Source organism: Poecilia reticulata, linkage group LG9 (genome assembly GCF_000633615.1).
Source record: "Poecilia reticulata strain Guanapo linkage group LG9, Guppy_female_1.0+MT, whole genome shotgun sequence".
NCBI lineage: Eukaryota > Metazoa > Chordata > Actinopteri > Cyprinodontiformes > Poeciliidae > Poecilia > Poecilia reticulata.
Genome location: NC_024339.1, coordinates 26,936,319 through 26,960,305, shown reverse-complemented (window position 1 = coordinate 26,960,305; position 23,987 = coordinate 26,936,319). Strand labels below are relative to the sequence as shown.

General features: G+C 37.9%; 1 protein-coding gene across 1 annotated transcript in view; it reads right to left on the bottom strand.

Moving 5' to 3' along the window:
* The window catches only part of pebp4 (phosphatidylethanolamine binding protein 4), a 63,691-nt gene that overhangs the window by 34,805 nt on the left and 4,899 nt on the right, over nucleotides 1–23,987 (bottom strand). Inside the window, 1 exon segment of the mRNA XM_008419007.2 lies at nucleotides 3,972–4,067. Within this exon segment, the coding sequence (XP_008417229.1) occupies nucleotides 3,972–4,067 (96 nt within the window).

Sequence of the window (23,987 nt, the reverse complement as noted above, 5' to 3'; positions counted from 1 at the left end):
AATAGCTGAATAAGAATATTGTACAGAAAACAGCCCTTTCAAAGGGTCTTATTTGGTTAAAAGTTGCCCATTAAATCATCTCATGTCAGGAAGCAATGTTTATGTCTACATTCTCTATAATGTTGTACATAAGCAGCACAGAACCTGGCAACAAATATTCAAATATTACAAGTTGTGCTCTCCAGAGAGTTCTGGCATGGCTGACATAAAGCAAGGAGATCCTCAACACATGCTTTGTTAAGTGAAGAGCCATGTGTTGTGTTTGTACTCGAAGCAGAAGTGAGCGAAGCAGCAACGCACGAGGTACTTCAGCGTGTCCTTGTTGCTTCTTTTTCTTCTCTAATGAGACTTTAACTGAGGGATTGGCTTAAATGTGCTGCGGCTCGCTGCTCGGTCCAGGCTGACCTCACCTCGCTTTCGGCTGAATTATGTAAATCTTTATCTTTACAACTCCAAAGAATACACAGTAATTATGGATACATCTGCAAACCAGGGCAAGGTTGTATGACCCTGGACCCATGAATATATATGAAGAGAATATGGCTGCTGCAGCTCATATTATTTGACTTGTGGAAAAAGTAAACACAGATCCGTTTGACATTTGAAACCATGACCTCAGAGTTAAAATCAACAAACATGCCAAGAATATTATTGAGCAGCACTCTTTACACTTTAGAAGAAGGAACTAATTATTCTTTAATCAGCACTCATTAGTTTGCTGAAGTATGTGTTCATTCACAAATTCAAAAGACTTGAGCTTGAAGAAAATCCGGCGTATTCAGATTGACACTTGAAACAACATGGAGGTTGTGTCGTGTCACCTGGCCACCCTGGTCAATTAAACACCTCCCACTACAGCTGCCTTCACTCAAAAGGCTCATTAACCCTTCTGACCAACCACCAGTCACAATCAGAAAAACATCTCATCACATTGGCCAATCCAACATGGGCAGAGCAGGTCAACACCCACACAAGTGACAGGAAATTGAATTGCTTGAGAGAATGTCGTCTATCTGAAGGCTTGAAAGATATTTGTGTATTCACAGCTTGTGAATATACCGAGCTTTCTTCACAGGCTTGAGAATAAAAATTAAAGGTGAAATTTCATGAAGCGGAAATGATTGTTTCTTCTTTTAGCAGTATACCAGTCTGTCCTTAAAATGAGGTAAATAATGAAGTAACTACTATGTTGTTTACATAACATGGACCAAACCAACTTCAGATACAAGTTTAAATTTAATGAATGAGGTTTGTTTGTCAGACTGAAAGTACCTTTTAAAAATAACAACCTTTATGCAGGTATGAAACATGCTTTATTCAAGTCCACATTTCTATATCAAAAAGGTTTTTCTACCTCAGCCTCTGATGAAATCACATGAGGAAATAGCTAACTACTAAGATTTATTTTACAGAATTACAAGCCAATCTCAAACCTTAAATTCATCAGCAAAATAATGGCAAAAAGGTGTGTTTCAACACCTAAATAAATGTGCTCACCACAGTATGGAGACAGGCCTCCACATAAATAAAGAACCACAATGTTGGTTCTGTTGAATCAGAGAAGCATTTGACACTATTGACCATGGCACATTTTTGAAGCAACTGGAGAGCTGGGTTGAATTTGCAGGTAAAGTGCTTTACTCATTTGAGTCTTTTCTAAAGAACTCGGGCTTCTTCTTTTCATCGGACCAGACAAAAATCCCATTCCAGGTACTGAAAGGTTACAACTTGAGCCCCTCTTAAGTAATATCGACATGTTCCAGGTAGCTCAGGTCAGAACAATTAATAATAATAGTTATCATAATTATGAAGATGACATAATAGTCACCAGGTAACTCCAAACCAAGAGATCTAGGTGTAATAATGGACTCGGATCTCAACCTTGAGACAAACACTTAACTTTAGCACAAATGATATTTCCAAATAAACAGTTTCTCAAAGCAATCAACCAAGCCAATTGCAATGTGGCATCAGGATTCTGAGTTACTACCAACTATTTATTAGTGGAGCTGACAGGGTGTGTGAGCAGGACGGCCTGAGACCTAGCTCAGAGACTCCAGTTTTGTCAGAAGGTGAAGGAAAATCATTAAACTTCAGATAGTTTGTAGAAGGATGATCAAAATATGTGATCCAAGTCAAAGGCAATTCTACCAGCTACGTTAGAAAAAATAAGTTTTAAATTTAATTAAAGTACCGTATTTTCCGCACTATAAAGCGCACCTAAAAACCTTCAATTTCCTCAAAAGCCGACAGTGCGCCTTATAATCTGGTGCGCCTTATATATGGACCAATATTGAGGAGAAGGGTGACCATCGTCCAGCCACGCCCCGGCCCAGTCGCGGAAGGCTCTCCTTGCCGACCGGAGTCAGACTGTTTTGTTGACATTCACTTTAGTGCAGCTCCATCTAGTGGATGCATAACGTAACTCCAGCCTCTACTGTAGCGTCTGTTCTATGTGCCTTATAATGCGGTGCGCCTTATATTTGTAAAAAGTTTTAAAATAGGCCATTCATTGAAGATGTGCCTTATAATCCGGTCCGCCTTATAGTGCAGAAAATATGGTAAAAAAAACAAAAACAATCTTTATTATTCTTACATTTATTAAATTTTTAATTAGTTTGATAATACTAACTGCCCTAATACGGTTAATCTGATTTAATGTACCAGACAGTGAGGAAAGAGGGTTATGTGTTTTTTTAAGTAAATACACACACTCATGCACCATAGTATTTAATAGTGCCACCTGTGATATTATCATTTCATATTCAAAAAAAGCAGAAATAGCATCTTATTTTCCTCCAGTGTTTTTTGAAAATTTTACATTTTTGTGACATACTTCATCACCTACCTGGGATTTTATTGTTAATATAGATAAGTTAGAGAGAAAAAAAAAAACACCACTCGATCTTTAATGCGCTTTCCAGCACGGCTGCAAAAATGATTTCCTAAGAGCAATTTTATGCAGAACAAATCAAAAAACGCTAAATTTAAACCTGTTGTGAGCTCTTCGCAAATTCAACACTTTTGGATCTTTGAATCGATGCGGCTCTCACTCAGTTTAAAAACCAAGTCTTTAAAAAAAAATAATTAAAGGGAGCAGCGATACATCTCTGAAGCAGCTTTGTGATCTTGCTTTTCAGACCCCTAGTTTCTAATCTACTGGGTTGATCTCCCAGTTCCCAAGGGATTATAAAAAATGTCTGCAAACCTCAAAATATTTGAGGCAATCAACAACTCAACATGCATTTGGCGTTAGAATGCAAGAATGCGAAAACACACAAGCGAATGGATAAAAAGGAGTGAAATATGAAGAGAAATAAGGGGATCGGAGCCGTGCCCATTTCGGGGGTGTAAAATATGGAGAAGTGTGGATCATTGGGGGAGCTGCTCTGCCTGGGGGAACAGATGAAGGGAGGACACTCTGCCAAGATCTCTCCACTGAAGGGGGAGCTGAGGGACTGGAGCACTATGGGAGGAAAAGTGTGCGCCTCGCATGCTGCTCTCCCCAATCTCAGTCTCACACGCTCGCATTGACACGTCCCAGGCACTGCGCAGCAGAGGGAAATTGCTGCTGACAGGGCCTTGCAAACTTTCACAGCCATTTAGAAAGACTTACTCCCACACTTTTGTCACAGGCATTTATTGCACAAGATACATGATATGAAAAATTAACATTTTCAAACTTGGCACCGTTTTTTTGTAACCAAGTTCGGCTTAAAAAACCATTCATAATTTTTCGGCTTTACGATCGGCCCTGATGCAGATGTAAACATGAGATGTGCCAAATGAGACCATGAGATTATGAAAATGCACACTTTGAAAAAAAAAAAAATTTAGCAAGCAACCAAACACAACTTTGTAAATTTCAATGATACTGTATGACTTTCTAATCCAATAAAAAGCGCCGCCTGTATCACCATCGGCAAAACCAAAGAGGTAAAGGAGCAGAAGTTCTGGGAGACTTACTGTACCTCTATGTTCACAAGCAACCAGTGTCTCCAGTAAGCAGGGTGCTGGGAGCGTCTGGGAGCATCAGGATCAACCATCACCAGGACGTACATCGTTTTCTACATGTAAACATACAAACATTTACACATTATTACTTTTTAAACACAGGCAGGCATGTTTTCATTGGCTCCAAAACCGGTTCTAATAGTTGCCTGGGGTGTGCTGTTCATAATGTTTACTTTTTTTATTACTGTATGACCTTCTTGTTCTCCATCTAATACTGTTATTTTTTGATTCAGTTTTGTGATTCGGTTGTTGAGTTTCTTCTTGTGTCATTAACTTTATTTAATAAGTTTGAGATTCATCAATGAATGAATGAATGAATGAATGAAAGCAGAGGTACTGATTCATAATAATGCATCAAAATGAAGAAATTCCACTATCTTTAGTCTATGAAAGCATTAACTAACAGAAGGCACTTTGATTTACTTTTGTGAGTTTTGTAATGAAAGGTTAGAGATGCATGTTTTGATGTACAAATGTGAAAAATCCTGTAAATGCTAAATTTTCTGTTCGCTTCAAAACTGCCACCTCTGTCAAGAAACCTGCAGAAATGTATTCCCTCCATTAGGTGTTTATTGGCCTCAGAGAAAATTCTCAGAATCGTTATCAGGTAGGAAAAGCAAGATTAGTGCATCTCTCCAACAACCTCCCAAAGTAAGATTTAGGACTTTTCTTTCATTATTAAGTTTAACTGTCAAGCCTAAAATATTGGCTTAACATGAAAAAACAATTTTAAAAGTGAGAAATATGTGAGAACATCAACTGTAGCTGATCTTCTTATTCTTTTCTCAAACAAGTGCCGTCCCTTCTGTCACTACTTAAACTTAATATCCTCCCTGTGACATAAACAAAATGACAACGTTTTGGACGCGACTCCAGAATCGTCTCGTTAACATATTCACAGTAACTTTCTGCCACTCACCAAGTATCTTTATACCCCTCAATCTGTCAATGGAGAGAAAAAGCATCTTAACTAACACTTGATCACAGTTATTGGACGATGATTTGGCGGCTTAATTGCCGGAAAAAAAAAAAAAAAAAAATCTTCATTCTGTCTGTCCCTAAAAGTTAGAGAATTATGAGAGCAGATTGAATTATTGCAAGAGCACATTTGTCATCCCTGGTCTGGTGCCCAAAATCTGCCAGACCATATGATGGGCTTTTTTTATTTTGTTCACTTCCTCTACAAACAGCGACACAGTGTCCCTCTTACAGTATATGCACTTTCAATTGAAGCAAAGACCATAATGATATCAGCACGAACACATAAAAAAACAGGTGCAGCTTTTCTTGCGTTCTAATGCCGACTGCCAAATAACACTGTTGGCGGTGTGGTAAAACATTTTCAAAGGATCAAGTGCTTCCCTGTAAACAGAAATCTTAAATTTATGTTTGTTTTGTCCTATGAAGACATTCTTACAGGCCTCAGAAAATTATCCTAAGCCGATGTACTTGAATGAGATAAAGAAGTAGTCATGTATTTTTTTCTCCAGATGCTCATTTTCAGAAGGATTCTCTGCCTACCTGACAAGCAGTAATATGCGTAAACAACTAAGCCTAATAATAGGATAATACTGTAGTCTCAGCGATAGTGCCTGCAGGTAACATCCAGACACACCAGTAACAATAGAGCCTCCTCCACAGCCTGTCAAAAGTGACTCTATATCAGTGACCCCCCCGGGCAGCTTACCAACCATGACCTGTTGCCTTCTCCAGAGTTGTAATCCTCATTTTTACATGTTTGCTACCAGGCAGGAAAAAAAAAAGTGTGATAATGTAGTTATACTAATATCTAAGTCAGACCCCGATGCTTTCAGAAATAGCACGGTTTCAAACAACAGCACACGCACATACAGCCTAAAAGGCAAATTAAGCTTTTAATTTAAAAAATGACCTCCAGTCACAATTACTATTGAGCAAAATTGCACTTTCTTGGATGTTTCATGAAAATTACCCTGCATGCAGATACATGATATAGGATATGTTTAGATTTTTATGAAGCTAAATTTAGTACAATACTAAAAGCGTTTCACATTAATTTCCAACAGTAACGAGAGGAAAAAAAACCCACCAACCTATTTATGGTGGCCATTGAATTTCTGTGATTTCCGCATATATTTAAAGCTTGAATTTCTACCTGTAACATTTCTCTAGTTGCTAGTCCAGCTGGCATGGACAGCGAATATAATACAAGAAGCTCCCATCAAGCTTGCACTTCACACATTGTGGCATGTACCCTTCTCTCTTATGCGGACATTTTTTTTCCCTCCATCTGTCAAAATTCACATTAATTACACACAGATATGTGTGAAAGACTCCAGGGAAAAACAGATGCATACTCTGCCATCTGAAATAATTTCTCAGGGCTAGAGCAAACTAAATGTATATCAAAACGCTCCGTCCTGGAAGGGACACAATTTCCCTTAAAATGTGGAGCTTGTTTAGCTGTCTTACTCCTCGGGATCATTAAGTTACTCATTAAGATTTTCACCTTGACGATTATGTAAAATTAACCTACACTGGAGCTATTTAAATCTAATATTTAGGATTAACTCTAGCACCTAAATACTTAGTGCCTTGCAAAAGTATTCATATCCCTAAAACTTATTTTGTCCGATTACAACCACAAACAAGTGGGAAGAAAATGATAGTATTTTTTGCCTCAAATAAAATATTGTAAGTGCTTTTGGATTCAGTCCCCATGAATTAATCCTTTGCAAAAACACTGGTTTAGGTTTTGACTTTGACTGGGCCATTCTGACATATAAATATACTTTTATCAAAACCATTGTAGGAGCTTTCATTCATAGGTGAATATCAGCGCTATTGTTAAACCTTTTATTTTCTTCCAGGATCACCCAATATATATTCCATCCTATCAACTGTCTGACCAGCTTCTCTGTCCTTACTGAAGCGTCCCCACAGCACTATGCTACCACTACCAGGCTTCAGAGTGGGGAAGGTATTTTCATGCAGATGTGTAGTGTTATTTTTACTCCACACATGGTATTCTACTCTACAGGATTTGTGACAAAATATAAACTGAATGGCTTTTTTATTCACACTTTTCCAAAAATACCAGACTTGTGGTTCCCTTGACTGTCTTGTCAGTTTTGATGGACAGCGATGTTTTGGTAAGTTACCAATTGTCCTTTACTCTATTTTCAAATAATCAGTATCAATGATAAATATATGAAGTTATTCACAGCACTTTCTTTTTGTCAAGTTTTGTCATCTGACACCGTTCTACCAAATCAGAATAAATTCCTTTCGTTCCCTCACAGCTGTACATATAAGCACATATACTACACATGAATTAACTGCATATAAACATATATTGATGCCCTCATTACTAATTAGGTGACTGATTTTATTTAGGGATATTAGAGTAAAAGTGCCAGAATTTAAATGCATGCCACACTTCTCAGAATGACACTTGTTTAAAAAACAAAAGCAAATCTTCAAGGTTATATCTAATTATAACCTTGTATTGGTTTATCACATGAAATTTCCGTAAAATATAGTAATTTCTGTGCTAGTAATGGACCAATTGTGCTCAATTTCAAATGGGAGTGAAGACTTTTCCAAGACACTGAATATCCAATATCTTTGTTCACTTTGCTGCACATCTCAGATTTAATTTACATATTTACAGAAAGGCTGGAGGTCAGCTCCCAAATGGCTAAATGTCATAATAATGAGAGAATCTGAAGCAGAATAGAAATCTGTTCAGGTACCACAGAACTCTGCCGGGCCATTATGCAGCAGGGGATGTGAGAGCCTTGGGTAAAAACTGGAGGCGGGGGAAGATTGAGCCTCCATTCTCTTGGGATTAACCTCCCACTGCCTGCTGTGATCACAGCAAAACGGTCCACTAAGACCACACCTCAGATGCCGCCGGCTCAAATCAACCCTGCAGTAAACTGGGAATCTCTAACACTGGCACTGGTTGGTGGTAGAAAGAAAAAAAGGACCTGTGTTCATTAAGAGCACTTAAAGAAGTAATTTAAATGTGACCGAAAGAAATTTATGTATCAAAAAATGTAATTACAATACTCCATGATAATATAATCAAACAGATAGGACTTTGGCTAAAAAGGAGATACCAAAGAACAAAGGCATGGGGAAACCAGAGCCTCCAAGGATGAAAATCTACTTGATTACCTCTGTGTGAACTCTGCTGGGGATGAGAATGAGAGAGATGGCTAATCACTGCTCTCGTAGAGAAGATCTGCAAGCTGATGACACTACGAAGGGTGAGGGTGAGTTAGTGAGAGGGAGGGAGAAGGAAGAGGCCCCTCTGTGAGTTTACAAGTTCATGCTTTATCCATGACCCACCACCAAACTATGTCATCTGTGCAGAAGTCCATTAATATGCCTATTGCTTTGCCCTGTGTCTGCTTTAGCCGTTGCATGCAGAGCAAACCATGTGCAACTTGACAATCAACTGTTCTCAGTGCTGAAACCAGAGCAAAGCAATGCATTGATCCCAAATCCCTGTTTAAGTAGCAAAAATACTTGAACTCATTTGGTAATTAACAGGTATCTGTGTTGTGATTAAGAGACGGCCATGGCTTAACAACCATCGACTGCAGCTTAGTGTGAGGTGAAGGATCAATCTGCAAATACAGAAAAATGGGAGCTTTGAAGCAAAAGCTGAATAAGTAGATTTGTCTGAGGAAGCATAATATAAGCAACAGTTTCTGTTTTTGCAAGATAACAGTCTGATCTCAGAAAGTTTAGCTATAATTGAAAAGTTAATTTATGCAAGTAATTCAATTCAAAAATTTAAACATATTTTTTTCACATAGGCACTCATATATAAATTAGGCAAGAAAACTGGCCTGTTCATTGATTCCTTCAAGTAGATTTTTATTTCTGTAAGTTTCTCTTTTATTATTCTTTTGAACTATTCAAACCTTCTAAGGAACTTCCTTTACATTTAAATCATTTAACAGAAAAAAACACTTTTATGTATATTACTCAATAAGTTTCGCTTACTCAATTGAATAACTACAATAAAATTTGTTAATTCGTTAATTAATTGAGATGTACCTCTATTACAGTAACTTTAAATTTCTCAGTCAGCTATGATACAAAATAAACCAACAAGACATTGTTGACAAAATGTGTTGATTTAGAAGCAGGAGACAAATGAGAGTGAAATAAAAATGGATGTTCACAAAGGAAGTTTACTACTGTTAACACTGTTAGGGTCAGAAGATGAGGTTAAACGTGGTAAAGGGGGGTCAGAAGTCAGCCTGGTAGCAGTAATTGAATCCAGAGAAGAGAGTAAAGGACTATAGAGATGAGACGGCGAATCCAGGGAGGCTGTGGCACTCACCTGGAGGTCACCAACCTTCCAGGTGTGAAGGTCCTCATTGCCATTAATAACAGCACATCCCCCGCAACTCATCTGTAGCACCTTAGGAACCTTATCGCTGCTCAGTACAAGCAGTATTGATAATACCTCAGTTTTCTGCATTTTAACACACAGATTGAATACATGGTTTTGCCAAGAAGATACAACTGTCAGACAGTGTGATGAACAGTGTGATATAAAACTTGTTTATGATGTTCCACTGCATTGGGGAAAGCCTAGTGTGCACCGATCAACCACTGCGTCATATTTAATCAGGGCCAATACTTAGGTTGGCTGTCATGTCAAAGTAAAGTCTACAAGTTTTCTAATAGAACATCAGAGTGTGATAAGATTATTGATGATAATGTACTAGTTACAATGGATTGACCTATTTATGGACAGACATAAATTGAACCTGAATCTGTCGCACAACCTAAAGATCGATGTCTATCTAATCTGAATGAGCTTCAACTACTTTGTAAAGAAGAATAGATAGATTTAAGTCCCTAAATGTTCACCACTATAGAGCCATACCCCAAAATACCAAAAGTCAGTATAACTGACTCAGGGTGGTTAATATAAATGCATGCCACACTTTTCAGAATAAATCCCCCAAAAATAAAAATTAAGTTTGTGGTTGTAATGCGACAAAATTGGTCAAATTTTAATGGGTATGAAAACTTTTGCAAGGTAATGGAAACATTTCACAACAGTCGATCTCAGCTGCAGACCCTGATTAATCATTGATGATCAACAAGACACAAAATAATGACATATATAGAGTGTAGCGATAGTTCAGCGTTTTGTATCAAGCTCTTTAGATGGTAGTGTGTGCCGCTCACTACCTCCAAACCTGCCTATTTTTAAACGCAGCGTCCTCCCACACAGGGATGGAGTGTGAAGTGGCTTATAAATCCACACTTTGAGGAGCCACATGGTCAGAGAAAAGTCACGTGTGGATACAACCGCATATTCTAGGGCCACACAGCTACTAGATTTCTGCTTGGTAGCCAAACAGAAAGAGCGAGTGAGCTATGAAGAGGCAGCAGTTCAAGAGAAATCAGAGCAGAATACAAACACAAGTTTACATAATAGCATAATCTTGTTTTCTTTTTGATCATAGAAATATGCAAATATGCAGTATTTTAATCAAATTAACACATGACAGAAGGCAAGATGAGACAATGGAATACATTTCATGGCCTACAGTACACCGGCGTTTTTTCCCACTCAAAGTAAATTCAATTTTGCCCCTAACCTTCAAAAAAAAAAAGAAAAAATGCACAGCTCCTCGATAAACTTTAACAGTTAAAGGCAGTCTTTCCTGAACTTTGTTTTTTAAGTCTTGCACTTCTGATCTGTAGTTTGTAACTGCAATAAATCCACTGCTAACAGAAAGATGGTTCACAGTCTGATTGAAGCTTGAGGGGGGTGAAGGAATTAGTAGCAGCCTGAGGAATCGTTTCTGCATTTCTCTCAACATTGAAGACTTCTTTCAGCGCACCATGTTTGCGAACACAGCCGTGCTCATGTTAAGCTTATTAGTCACCCTGGATGCGATCTTGCTAGCTGAGGCTTTCAACACTTTCTAGTGGTGGCTTTACACACATACACCTACTCACTACCGTGAAAGCATTTCTGCAAAATGCACATGCTCAGACACAGTAACTACCACTAACAGGTACACCGAAGTAGCAAGTGGCCAGGTGCCGGGAAAGTGAGCCTCCGTCTGTGCTAAATGAGGCAAAAGGGAAATATTTTTGTCATGTAGTTTGACTGCTGAGAACACAACAAAGTCAAACAGGGCAAATTGCAGCTCTGGATTCATATCCATAATTAAATCTGTCAGCCATGTCACACACCAGGAGTCAAAGATCTGCTATTTTTCTGTTATTTTACCACCAAGACGGCTGTAAAAGTTCAAGTGTGAGCACATTCTCACTTCTTCTGCAACATATCTGGGAATCAAGTTTCTGAGAGGTTTTTAGTAGATGCATGCAAAGTTAATAAATATCCACTCGCTTCAGCAAATGTGCATTTGAAGATGTCAAGTTTAGATAGGAAATTATTAAAAATTGCTCATGTTGCGAAACGAATCTAGTTGTGTTTGTCACATTTTATTTTGGCAGCTACTGAAGAGTGAAAGACAAAAAAAAGAAAGAAAAAAAAACGTTATCGGTCTTATTTCGACAGACTGTCTATGATTTCACATTGTGCGGATAAAATAGATAAAGGAGTGCGACAGTTGCACTTTGCGGAGCTGTCGCAGAAAAGCATCATGAAGCAGACACAATTCTGAAGACGAAGGGAAACATGCTGCCATGGAGGGAGCTCAGTTGTAAGCACTCTGACACCCATTCCTATTTGGCCAATGGAGCTGTTAAAGGTGTCAGGGCTGTTCACAGGCACTGCGTGTTTCACCAGCCAAGATGGCTTCCACCTTTTTTCTATCATGATTAATTATGGTTTCTGATGGTAGTACAGTGAGAAAGTGTAAATTATTCCCACATTTTCTTGTGTGCCCTTCGTTCAGTCACTTTTGTGTAGGAAGATGCTATTGACGCCATCCGTGGAAGCCAACCAAAAGGCATCTACATGGGGTGGCAAACTCTTGTGCCTATTAAAGGGGTGGAAGTGGTGGCGATGGTGGTGGGTCCCTGTCGTGTGGGCTGAACCTAGTCCAGACTGCCAGTTGAACGGCCGGATTTTCCAGTATGGAAGTCTTATTTCAGTGGGCGAAGCTGGGTGTTGAGAGACTGGGAGAGAGGACAGCCCAGGGCTTGGAAGCTCGAAAAAGAATATTTCAAACAGACAAGCACCGTCTGTGTTCCAGTGTCACCAGCCCACCCGTCTGACAATCGGGGCCATGTCATCACGGGTTCTGAGTAATTCAAGAAGCGATTAGGGAGATGTGGCGATTTCAGACGTCAGAGGTCCCAAAAGCAAAAATCGCACTGAAGGACATGCGACCTCAGAGTTTGAGAATTGGTAATAAATCATGATGGTTTTAACTTTTTATTTCCTTTTAATTAAAACAAGTAAAATTAATCACTGATTGTTCATTACATGAAAATTATGAGAGTGAAAAAGATTTTATCCAATGAGAAAACTAAATGTGTTTAAAAAGATGCATGTGCAGAGCAATTCTTGACAGACAGTGTTTAAGTTTAAGACAGCTTCATCCCTCATGCTCTATTATATATATTTACATCAATACTTTTATTATTATTTATTTAGTATTATTGAAGCCTTGCAACGACATTTCTTTCAATTTGTATTTTTTTAAACGTATGATTGAATGACAATAAATTGTCTATATCTAAAGAGAAAATAACTTCCTGAAGTTGCAGATCTGTGAGGAGAGAAGAAAGAACTCCTGTGATTGGCTAACTTCATGCTCCCTTTTACTCACTGGCTGGGCAATATAAAGGAACTTATAATTTGCCCAAAAGTCCACTTTTATTTGGTTAATCATTCTCCATTATAGGGCTTGGGTTGAAGAGAAAGTACCCAAAGATGCTGGATCCCATCAAATCAAGCAACATTATAATTCTGGGATACATTACCCTTCTGAAATGTGAGCTATGTTGTGTTAGCATAACAAGATGCTCTTTATTTCTTATTCACTCATCATTAATGTGTGCTATTCTTCTAGTAGCAACCCTTTTTGAGTGTGCACTAACAGCAAAGAAACCTCCAGACTTTTAAATCCAGAGGATGAGAGTCCGCCATCTGTCTGAAAGGGACCACCATGGCCCGAATGAAGCAGTGCTGTTCAGATGTGTCTCTAAGACAAAGTGACAGAAGGGAAGGTACATCACATCCCATGAGCAGCTGATTCTAGAGTTAGGGTTGGACCCAACCAGCACTTTGTCCTGTTGTCATGAGGGGATGATGATGTAAATGCTGGCAGACCTCCTTGTGGTTTGTAACCCAAACCTTTCCGCAAAATTACGCTTGGTTTTCTTCAACCATGAAAATAATCTCCTGGTTTACATCTGAGAATTAAACAAGACTGTTGTCAACGTTTAGGTTTTTCTCAGCATTTTCTTCTAGAAAAAGAGCCCATCTGCTGTCACACTGCTCAAACACTATTTCACAGGAAACTTTGGATTAAGTAGCCTGCTAAAGAGGAACACTAACATCTGGCAGGGGTTTGGGGGGCAAATGCTTTCTTGTTCCTGAAAAAGTTCAGGCTGCTGTAGATTCTCAGTCATCCGAGGGGAACTAAACATCAATTCGTCTTCAGATGAACTGTGTTATTTTTAGCAAAATTATCACAACTAAATATTTTCCTGATATTATGCACCTTGAATAACCAGTTAGACTGGATTCCTTATGGGACTGAAGTCCTTGAAGATTGCTCATAGTTGTTATAAATGACAAGAGCACAGCAAAGTCATTTAACTATTAAGTCTGAACAATAGGAACAAACACATCCACAATACAGATACAGGGCTTTCCTTTGAAGCCTTAACAAAATCCACAGTATGGTTCATTGCATACAAACACGGCTAAAAAAAAAAAATCCTTAGTTTGGAGAACAGGCTGAAATAAAATGATTCCTTTGACAGATCATTTTGTGCATGTTGATATATTTAGTGCTGTCAGAGAAGACATCACAGAGAATGGCACTTACATCACAATGCAAAAACTGTTATCAGAGGAGGTACAGGTTTATGGTTCAAGGGCTCGTCCATTCATTGAGAACAAGCTCAGCGTCTCTGCCTGACACACTGATCAAGACAGCACAAATAAAACAGCTCCACAGCTCCATCTTTGCCTCTCCCCTAGGGAATAATATAGCACCCATCTGAATGTGGCACATATTGAATCAATTCCAGCGTTGATGATTCATTTGAATAAATCACCCTGTTTTAATTTTTATTTATTTTTTGCCAACTTGCACGGATACTGAAATAAGGAAAAAACAACAACTGAAGAGAGGAGAGACAGGTGACAGTAGTGTAAAGGACTGCTAATCCTCAATCCCTTTTCAAGTAGCAATTAATGACTACAGAAATAATCTCCATATAGATGTTGTTGCAATTCTTTTTTTTGTTTTTCTTTTTTTGGTCAAACAACCTGGATAACTTGTGCAGATCAAAGCCAGAGGCAAAGCGGCTGCAGCCAGAGAGGATCTTATACTGGATTTGCATAGATGAATGCACAGCAATAATTCAAGTAGGAGAAAAGACAGATGCTGGTTTGACCTGTTATAAATTCTCCATCTGATCACTTAATATCGACTAAACTTGGTCTAGCGAGATAGATTTTTCAAATATGGCTCATCCTTCAGACAACTCTCTATTAAATCTGAAGAAATGTCAAATATTTCAAGAAGAAAAAAAAGAACTTTCAATGTGTTACACATAAAGATGCACAAGATCAGCCTATTGGCAAATATGAAAAATCAGCAGCTTGTGCGATGAAAGGGTTATATCCGTATTCAAGCTAAGAGACATACTCTAACATACACAGACACAAATCCTGTTGAGCAGAGCTGAGCGCAGATACCCTACCAGCCCTCCGAGGCACAATTAGGATTTCATGGGGTGGGAGGGAGGGATCTACATTCCTGTGCACAAGAAAAAAAAAGTCCTTTCTCCAACCTCACAATAATATCAACTATTTACTCAAGGAAAAACCTGGAGCACCACTCAATAGGATTTGGACAAACAAATAAAAACATTTTAAAAAAAAATACAAAAACAGGGGGGGGGAAAGATCTAAATTTAAGCTCTAGTTGTTGACGAAAAAAAATAAAAATGTTTCAGGAAACCCAAAGCTAAGCCTCCCAGTTCCAATCAATTTCTTCTATTCTGTGTGGTATAAAAGCAGCAACCACTCGTAGTTTGTTTGAAGTGGTCGACTGTGTGGAGTTCTGCTGGGTTCAACAGCATTTTGTATGGACTCCCTTCGCGTATGATTATCACACCTGTCAGACATTCAGTCCCAGTAACAAGGGGTCAAGTAGCTGCCAGTTTGTGTAAGAGAAGAGAGCGCAGAACACTTACACATCGTTTTATGATGTGAACTAACAGGAACATGGTTATAAAATGTGCTGCAGTGCATGCAAAACAGAGACAAATGAAATTATCCATTTTCCCATTTTAAATGCAACACAGTAAATTACTATGTGTTGACTGGATGTTAACAGAGATCATTACTTGAGACAATTAATTTCATTGCTTTCTTTAGTGCATTGACATAAACAAATCACTAACCATATGAAGAAAACCAAGTATTTTTTCTCCAAACAGGTGTGAGCACTCATTATCTGTAAACATTTCAACCGTGTGAGGTTCACACCTGGTTATGTGGCCACATGTAATGTAAAAAAAAAAGATAAAGCTGGAGGTGAGCCAGCTAAAGCACACTGTTTCAGGTGGTAATAGAAAAACTAAACAGATAAAAACAGGAGCATTGTGCAATTAAATATACAATGCAGGATTTCCCCTAGTGTATTATAAGCCTGGTGGACCGCCAGGCTTTTTGTACCCCCACCAGGCTAAGCATTGCTTTTATTTTTTTTTAGGTCTCTTTAAAATGTTTGCATTTTTTAATACTTTATAGTTGTCGTTCAGGTATTAATCTTCCAATCTTTTAATAACACATAATTATCAAGTGATATTTTCAAATTTCCTGTCAACTTTAAACATTTTTTTACTGAAAAACAGGACGGGCCGCTGGATGAATGACTGGCCTAGTGCCCAACCATCAGGCTTAGCAGGTTTTCTGGGGGAAACCTTGTAATATCACAGCTTAGGGACCGCAATAAGAGGCTTGATAGAAAATGTGATGAACAAAAAGATAATTTCTAGAAGTTAGCAACATTTATCTGTGAAAAATAAATTCAAGTGGCTCACATTTATATTTGTATGTATCCACAACCATGTTTTTTATAAGTCACATTTTGTCATGTTACATCCATTAACTTCCATGTATTTCACTGGGATTTTATGGGATAGACAAAAACAATGTACTGTAAAATTGTGAAAAGAAGGAAAATAATATATTGTTTTGAAATATTTTAGCAAACACTAATTTGAAAAGTGTAAAGTTTATTCATTTCATTGATCTCAAATCTAACTAGGGTTTGCTGTATGACTGGGCAATGAATGCATTATTCATAGAAGTAGCAAAGAGGCCAATGGTAACTCTGGAGGAGTTGTAGAGAAGTAATTTGTATATTAAGCTCTGCTGATGCGTGGTTCCACCAGGTGATTGCTAATCGCTGTTACCGCTATTCTGGCGGAGCTGAGTGAGGAAGGCGTGTGGGAGGGGTGCAGTCTTTCCTTATGATCTGATTCAAATAGTAAACTCATCCCTCTTATCCGGTGCCTCAGCTTTTAAAAACAGCAGTTATCAAACACTGATAAAAAAAGAACAATCTGGACCAATCACTTCTGCAGAACTACACAATCTCCCTTCTTCCATTCATCAGCAACATTACTGAAAAAGCTGCTGCGACATCTTTTGGTCTGGTTTCCACGCTCACCACAGTGCTGAGGCTGCCCTGGTCAAAGTGATTAAAGGACACAGACTGTGGAAGGTGGAAGAGCTACCGTTATAGTCTGAGTTACAAACTTACTACTTCCCCTTATTTTTAGTTAATGTTTAGTTTTTGTTTTGCTTAATTTTGTTATGTTTTTCTGTAAGTCACTCGTCACTGAAATGTGTTACACAAATGAACATGACTTGACTTAAATACAAATGCATTCCATACTTTTAAGATTTGTATTCTTAATGTTGAAAACCATTTTACAATAATGTAGTTTCTGTTGGTCGTTCATATTAAATCCTGAAAAAAATACATTATGTTTTGAGGCTGTAAAATGACAAAATCTGAAAGAGGTCAAATGGTTCTGTAAGGTTCTATAGGCCTCTGGTTCCACCACATTGTGCATGAAGCCATCAGCTCCAAAGTAAATTGACAGATGTTAAACTAACTACCATTAATTATTATAAATGGTGACCAACAGCAGCTACAATTAATGTCTTCATCTGTAAATCTACAGCTCTGCTGATGAAACCGGGCAAAACTAATGCCCCGGGGTAAATTCACAGAGCTTAATGCCAAATAGGGACATTTGCAGCACTCAAGTTTGAACAGGACCTTTTAGCTGCCCGGCTTGCAAAGTGATGTTTTAAATAAAACCACACTGTAGCTGTCACAACTGATTCTCAGATTTGTCTCAGGACCGAGGAAAAGGTTAAGCACATCGTCTATCTGAAAATGCCAAATTCTGAAGTCGAGCACAAAGTTGGCACCCAGATAAATCATGCTATCACTGTGCTTCAGTTTTCTCATTATCCATACCTTTCATGACATTCACAGAAAGAAACAAAGCATCATGCCAACACCTACTCTGTGAGAGAGCTCTTTCAGTTCAGCTCAAAAGCTGAGAGCTCCAAACCTCCACACCACAGTGTGGGCAGCGCTGGCACAGCCATGTGCCCAAGAACCCTGACTGAGTGCAACAGTTGGACTAATAACAGAACAAAAAAAGTAAAATGGACACACAGCGAGGACAGCAATAGCTCCACAGCTAAGTAGCAGGTTGACTGAAGCCCACCTTTTCCGTATTCACGAGCCGAAGGTGTCCACAATGCCTCTCAGGTCTTAGTGCCGTGAGGGGCGTTGAGCACTCAAGTTCAGCCACTTCAGTGTGAAGCAAATCACTTTAATATGTTAAGAAGATTAAGCTGGATAAATGTCTAGATACATTTTTTGAAAAGCAACGTAAATCTCCAGTGTTTTTATTTGGGGAGGGGCGGCGTGTGAGTCAGTTGAGACGATCAACACAAACCCACCAAAACGCAACGTGATTGGCTCAAAAAAATTGGGCTTATTTGAGATTTTGCATTTTAAGCTTCTTGAATCTAAGACCATCCCACCTCTTCCTTATTATTTCAAACACCAACCTTTGGGACAACAAAACTAGAATAAAAAAAAACAAAAAAAAAAACATAAAACACTGGTCACAATTTCATCTCCTCTCTCAGCTTAGACTCAGCTGTCTTATCCTGCTTTAGCTTATGTTATAGCTTTAAGTGTACAGGTCAATGTTTTTCCCTTGCTGTTAATCTTCTGTTTGAAGCCTGGTTGATAATACACAAAGAGAAAAAGAAACAAAACTTTGAGGTATCAAATGTCGAACATTCGAAGGAAGAGAAGCTTCAAATGAGGACCCTTTTTTTTAATCTACAAATTTGCAATCTGAGGGTGTCCGCCTGTCAGCCTGCTGTGCAAGAAATTGAGTGTGAAACGTCAGGGCGAAATGAAACAAATAATGTAAAGGGATTAAAAAATAATTTGCATACCATTTTTGGTATTTCCAAAACTACAGAATCAGAAAACTAACACAGGAAGGAGCTTTATCTTCCCCTCAGATCAATTAACACATCAATAGAGCTGATCTCTTCTCCCATAAGCTGCCTCTTAATATCAATATGAATATATTTATCAAACATAATAAAACAAGAATAATGCAAACTGAAAAGGGAATAAGCTTTTTCATCCAAGGTGAAAAACATACTCAAACAAAAAAAAAAGAAAAACTCAACAGGGTCTACGTTTAAAGTCACTTAAAATGTGCTTTACTTTCACACTAACAAACATGCAATAACCTGTTTTTTCTTTCTTAAACTCTGTCTCTTCATGCAGAGTTAAGACAATAAAGATGAAGGGGGATGGCATTATAGAGAGCTAAGCATTATGAGAAGCCCTGAAGCTGTTCTTAGAGAAGGTGAATCAGAGGATTGGGACAAAACTGGAACTAAACCCTGTGCCGGACCACAAATGAGCAGCACAAAACATTTTGGGCAAAATGCCACTAAGCCAAACATCTGGTTCTTAAGAAAACTTCACTTGATCACTTATAACTTTGAGATTACTTAGTTTTAAAGCAAAAGAAACTGACAACAAAGTCAGTTCCCTCAGCGTTCAGCATGAGACCCTCAGTAATCCTGTCAGTAAACTTCAACAGCGTTTGATTCCCATTCAGGACAAATGAAACCTCAACAATTAAAAGAAACAAAAAAAAAAAACAAAGCAAAACGTTATTTTATGTAGAAGAAGCACTTCTCAGTTTCAGTTTTGATTTTAAAATAAGTTGTTCTTTGGATGAGACAAACATAGAGTTGAATTTTACCTCTTTAAAACTACTGAAATTCATTTTTTGTATTGCTATGAAGTCCAATACAAACAACCAGTGAAACTCAAGAGACTCAAACAGCGTATTGTTAAAAATACTCTTCAAATACAAACGTTAAACCAGTAATGAATCATCCATAAACAAGAATGCAGACATAGATATCAAAAAAGTACAGAAGTAGCTTGTTCGAAATCGAAAATCGAAAATAGCATTTTAACTTTTCACAGATAAAGCAGGAAAAAATTATGCATTTTCAACAAGTTTTACAAATGAAAATATCAACAACCTCATTCACTCTAAAAAAAATCTAACAAAACCATGGGCCTTCGGATGCTGCTTAATATGCAAATTAAGAAAGAATAGAGCATATGTGTGAAACATATTGGTGACAGCATCATGCTGAAAAACGGCTAATATTTGATGGGGCAGATGAGTTTATCTAAAAGCAGGACGTTGTGTAACTAAACGTCTTAGAGGCTGAAATAGATGAGGGAATGTGATGCACGTTGGCCATCCAGGATGACAAAAACCATGAAAACAAACCAACAGATATAAAGTAAAAATATGACTAGAAAATTGATGTCCACAGTTGTTGTCCATTCTTTCTGACTATACTTTAGCAATTGTCCAAAGAAAAATGGGCAAAGATGGTCAGTGTAGAGTTACAAAACTGCTAGAGACATACACCTAAAGACAGTTAAAAAGTGCAGTGAAAGGTGACTCTACAAAGTGTTAACTTGTGGGTTTGGAGTGGAAATGTGGACATTTATACTGACATATTTTTGTGAAAACGCTCAAGAGAAATAGTTTATCAACAGCACTGTGAATGTAGAAAATCTTGCATCTAAGGTTTTACAGTCTGAAAATAAGAAAGTTGTAAAATTGATAGTAAACAAAAAAAAAATAATTAAAGTTGAATGCAAACTTCTATTTTTCCTTTCTCCAAGCTGAAAACATTAAAGAAAAGGTGCAGGCTTCTTGCTGTGCCAAAGTACGACAGAGTCATCTCCAGATCTCACAGTGATTCTCTGCCAAACCGAAGAATGCTGTGGCTCATATAAATAGAAATTTAATCTTGTGTGTTTGTCTAAGTATCCAGAGCAGCACTTCTCATGCAGATTATGAATCTCTGTTTAAACAGTTCATGCAGTCAATGTATATGAACTGATAAGAGAGAGTCTGCGTGGATACTGAATAATAATCATGAAGCACAGCTTACAGTGATATTTTCATTAAAGGAGCCGTCATGTCTATAATTCCACATGGAAGTAGATTTAATCATATCGATGAATGGTATGATTGTCATCCATTGAATTGCTTCTTTCACAATAAATATTGCCTTTTTAATAAATGACTAATAAATGGCAGAAAAAATTGACTTCTTTGTAATTAATTGGTGTATGAATAATGAAAAAACACAGTTTTTTGTGCATAACACTCCCATCTTTCTACACCTCTGACAGCAGCATTCACAGTTTGATCAATTGGAGCCTCTGAGTTTTAGATATGTCAAACAATGACATATAGAAGTAACTCGGAACTGCCATATTTACTGCACATAGGTGCCACAGCTATGAAATTAACACAAGTAGAGCTCAAGAAATGAACCAATAATAAAAGTATTATCATTCTATGATATGCGGATGCTCTGTCTGCACTGATGAAGAATCACAGTGTGGCTAATGCTACTAGCTGATCTATTTTCAGGGAATTGTCCATCATTCCCCAGATCATAAGGTTATAGATAAAGATGTAACAAAAGTAATGATAAGAAAACTGAAATAATGACCCATGTATTTTACTCTCTCTCGATACAGTGGTAAGTATTCACTTTAAACCTTTTCTAGACAAAATGGAAGCACGGCAGCAGCTTAGTCCAACAGTTTTAATGCATCAGGTTAAACAATAAACATGCAAGTGCAGAATCTTTAATTTCCATAGTGTTGTTATTGAACTAACTAGTGCGATTTAGAAAGCATTCCTGGAGCCTTTCCACTTTATCCCCCCATTCATACAAAATGTTTCAAATGTATATTAAATTGTTTTTTTTTTAGTTTTGCCAACAATTGCACAAAGTGAAAGTGTAGCTGTCTACATTCTAGGGTCAAAAGGTAAGAAGAAAGAATATTATGCTACAACCCACCAACAAAAATATATTGTGACTGTAGAAGACACATATGCATTAGTATGGCAAAAAAAAGGAGAAAGCATAAAAAAGGTGAGAAAATAAGAACGTTTAAAATGATGGTTATAAATAAAAAAAAATGCTTGCACATATATTTTTTTTATCGGGTCTGTGACAGACTGAGTGAGAACCTCTGTGCGTCACTCGGAGGCTTTGCAAGAGGCAAATAATTGTTTACCTGTCTGAGAATAAGGTGGAGGTTTATTGCTTCATAGCGATGAACATGTTTAATCAAGCCAGTGCTCCTGGTAGCATGAGGTTGTAATTCTTTCCTCTTCAGAAGCTCCCATGAATCACATGCATTAAAGAGTAACAGGGCCAGGATTGAACGGAGCAGGATATGGGTCAGCTTAACACTGTGTTATAGTGACAAAGGGGCAACATTAGCTTAGGAAAAAAAAAAACTCTCTGAATTCCTGCCAAACATGCCTCTTTAATCCATCAGAGCCAAAAACACCCACTTGATGACACTGAATATGCAATTAGTCAGATATTATAGAAAATATTTTTACTCTTTGACCCAAGGTGGCACAAAAAGGTGCGAAAGGAGGCCCTTCAGAGACAAATCGACTCTGAGCTGATTGAGGGCTACCACCTGCTAGAAATGAAACCCTTTTCCTGATTGCTCCAACATCCCTGACAAGAGGAACCTGTCAGGAATCCTGCATGGGTGGACATGTAGGCTTTCCTGGGTATGACAGGGTCTGTTAGAGAGGAACCCCACCCTCGCTTTCTCCGGTATGCCAACACAGAGGAGAGTGGGCAGCGCTGAGACGGCAGCCTGCCGTGGGCACTGCCAGGCTTAAAGCTGCCCTGTCGTCATCAGAGGCTTGCAGAGAAGAGCACTAAGATTCACCAAAAAAAAAAAAAAAAAGAAAAAAGAGGAGGGGGATCGTTGCATTTAAATCCTCTCTCAACGCCCCCACATGTTTTAGCAAAGCATAAAAATCATTCACGGAGAGAGAGAAAGAGAGAGAGAGAGAGAGAGAGAGAGAGAGAGAGACAGAGAGAGAGAAAGAGAGAGAGAGAGAGAAAGTGAAAAAGAAAAAGATGGAAGGAAATAGACAGGAAACAGCTATTAACAGCAGTAAGCAAGCTCAAGAGATCATAGAGAGGCAGCTCTAATCGGAGTAATGGTTTAAACCCTCATTCCATCCACCAGATGCATAAAGTGTCTACCCAAAAACAAGGCTTTGAAATCCTCCATGTCTAAGAATTTTCCCCGTGGCTACAGTCCTTCCTCAGAAAGAAAAAAAAAACTCTCATAAGACGTCTCTAATTTTGAGGTATCTGGCAAAGGTAGGTGGAATGCGGTCTGAGTCATTTACACAAACGACATAAATGAAAGATGGCCATTAAAAGCACACACTTAAATTGAAATAAGTCATTGTAGATACCTACTTAATATTACTCTCAAGTCATAGCTGTGAAATACGTGAACCAATGCTTGCAGCTAGACCTCTAGAACAATTTAATCAAGTTAAACATGCAAGCAAAGGGCTACAGAAATGGTTTAAACCTGTAATATAAATGAGTGATATATTTTACCTCAAATAAATTCAATCAGGGATTTTACAGTTTTCATCTATTATTGCAGAAGCAATCATTTAAGAACACAGAACTTAAAACATAGGCATCTGAATGACATCGACAAACATGTTTTTTTTTGTTACTTTCTATAAAGAGCTTTTTGCTTTCATGTTTCCTTTTCTCTTTTCAGCAGCCCGACTTTATTTTAAAGATTTTTCTGTCCACAAGCCAACTTTGATTGCTCTCCAAAGAGCCTCTAGTTACATGATGAACTCTCATGTCTATTTTCTCTAGTGAATCTAAATATCCAAAAAAGAACTTAGGATGAAAAAATATGAGATCGAGGGGAAAAAAATCATAGTAAAACGTGGAAAACATTGTGTCTAAAATAGTGAGGAATATTTCTAACCACAAATAGGTTTTTCTTTGACAGCACTATCTAAGAGTAAGCGATGTCAATTCGGACAAGATTTTAATTGGCAAATTTTTCTGGGATTAGAACTGGTCAGTGATCGGCAAGTCAAATACAGAGAATTAGATCTTTGTCTTCCGTTCATTAAATGCATCAAGCTAAGAACTGCTACAACTTTCAGTTTATGAACAGATAAAATGATAGCAAGTTATCTGATGCACTTCTGGGAGTTTATTAAAAATCCAATGCAGAAAAGAAGAAATGGGGATCGTGCAGTCCCTTCATTTTCTGCTGGATTCAAAACTGCTAGCTGTATGAAAGAACCTG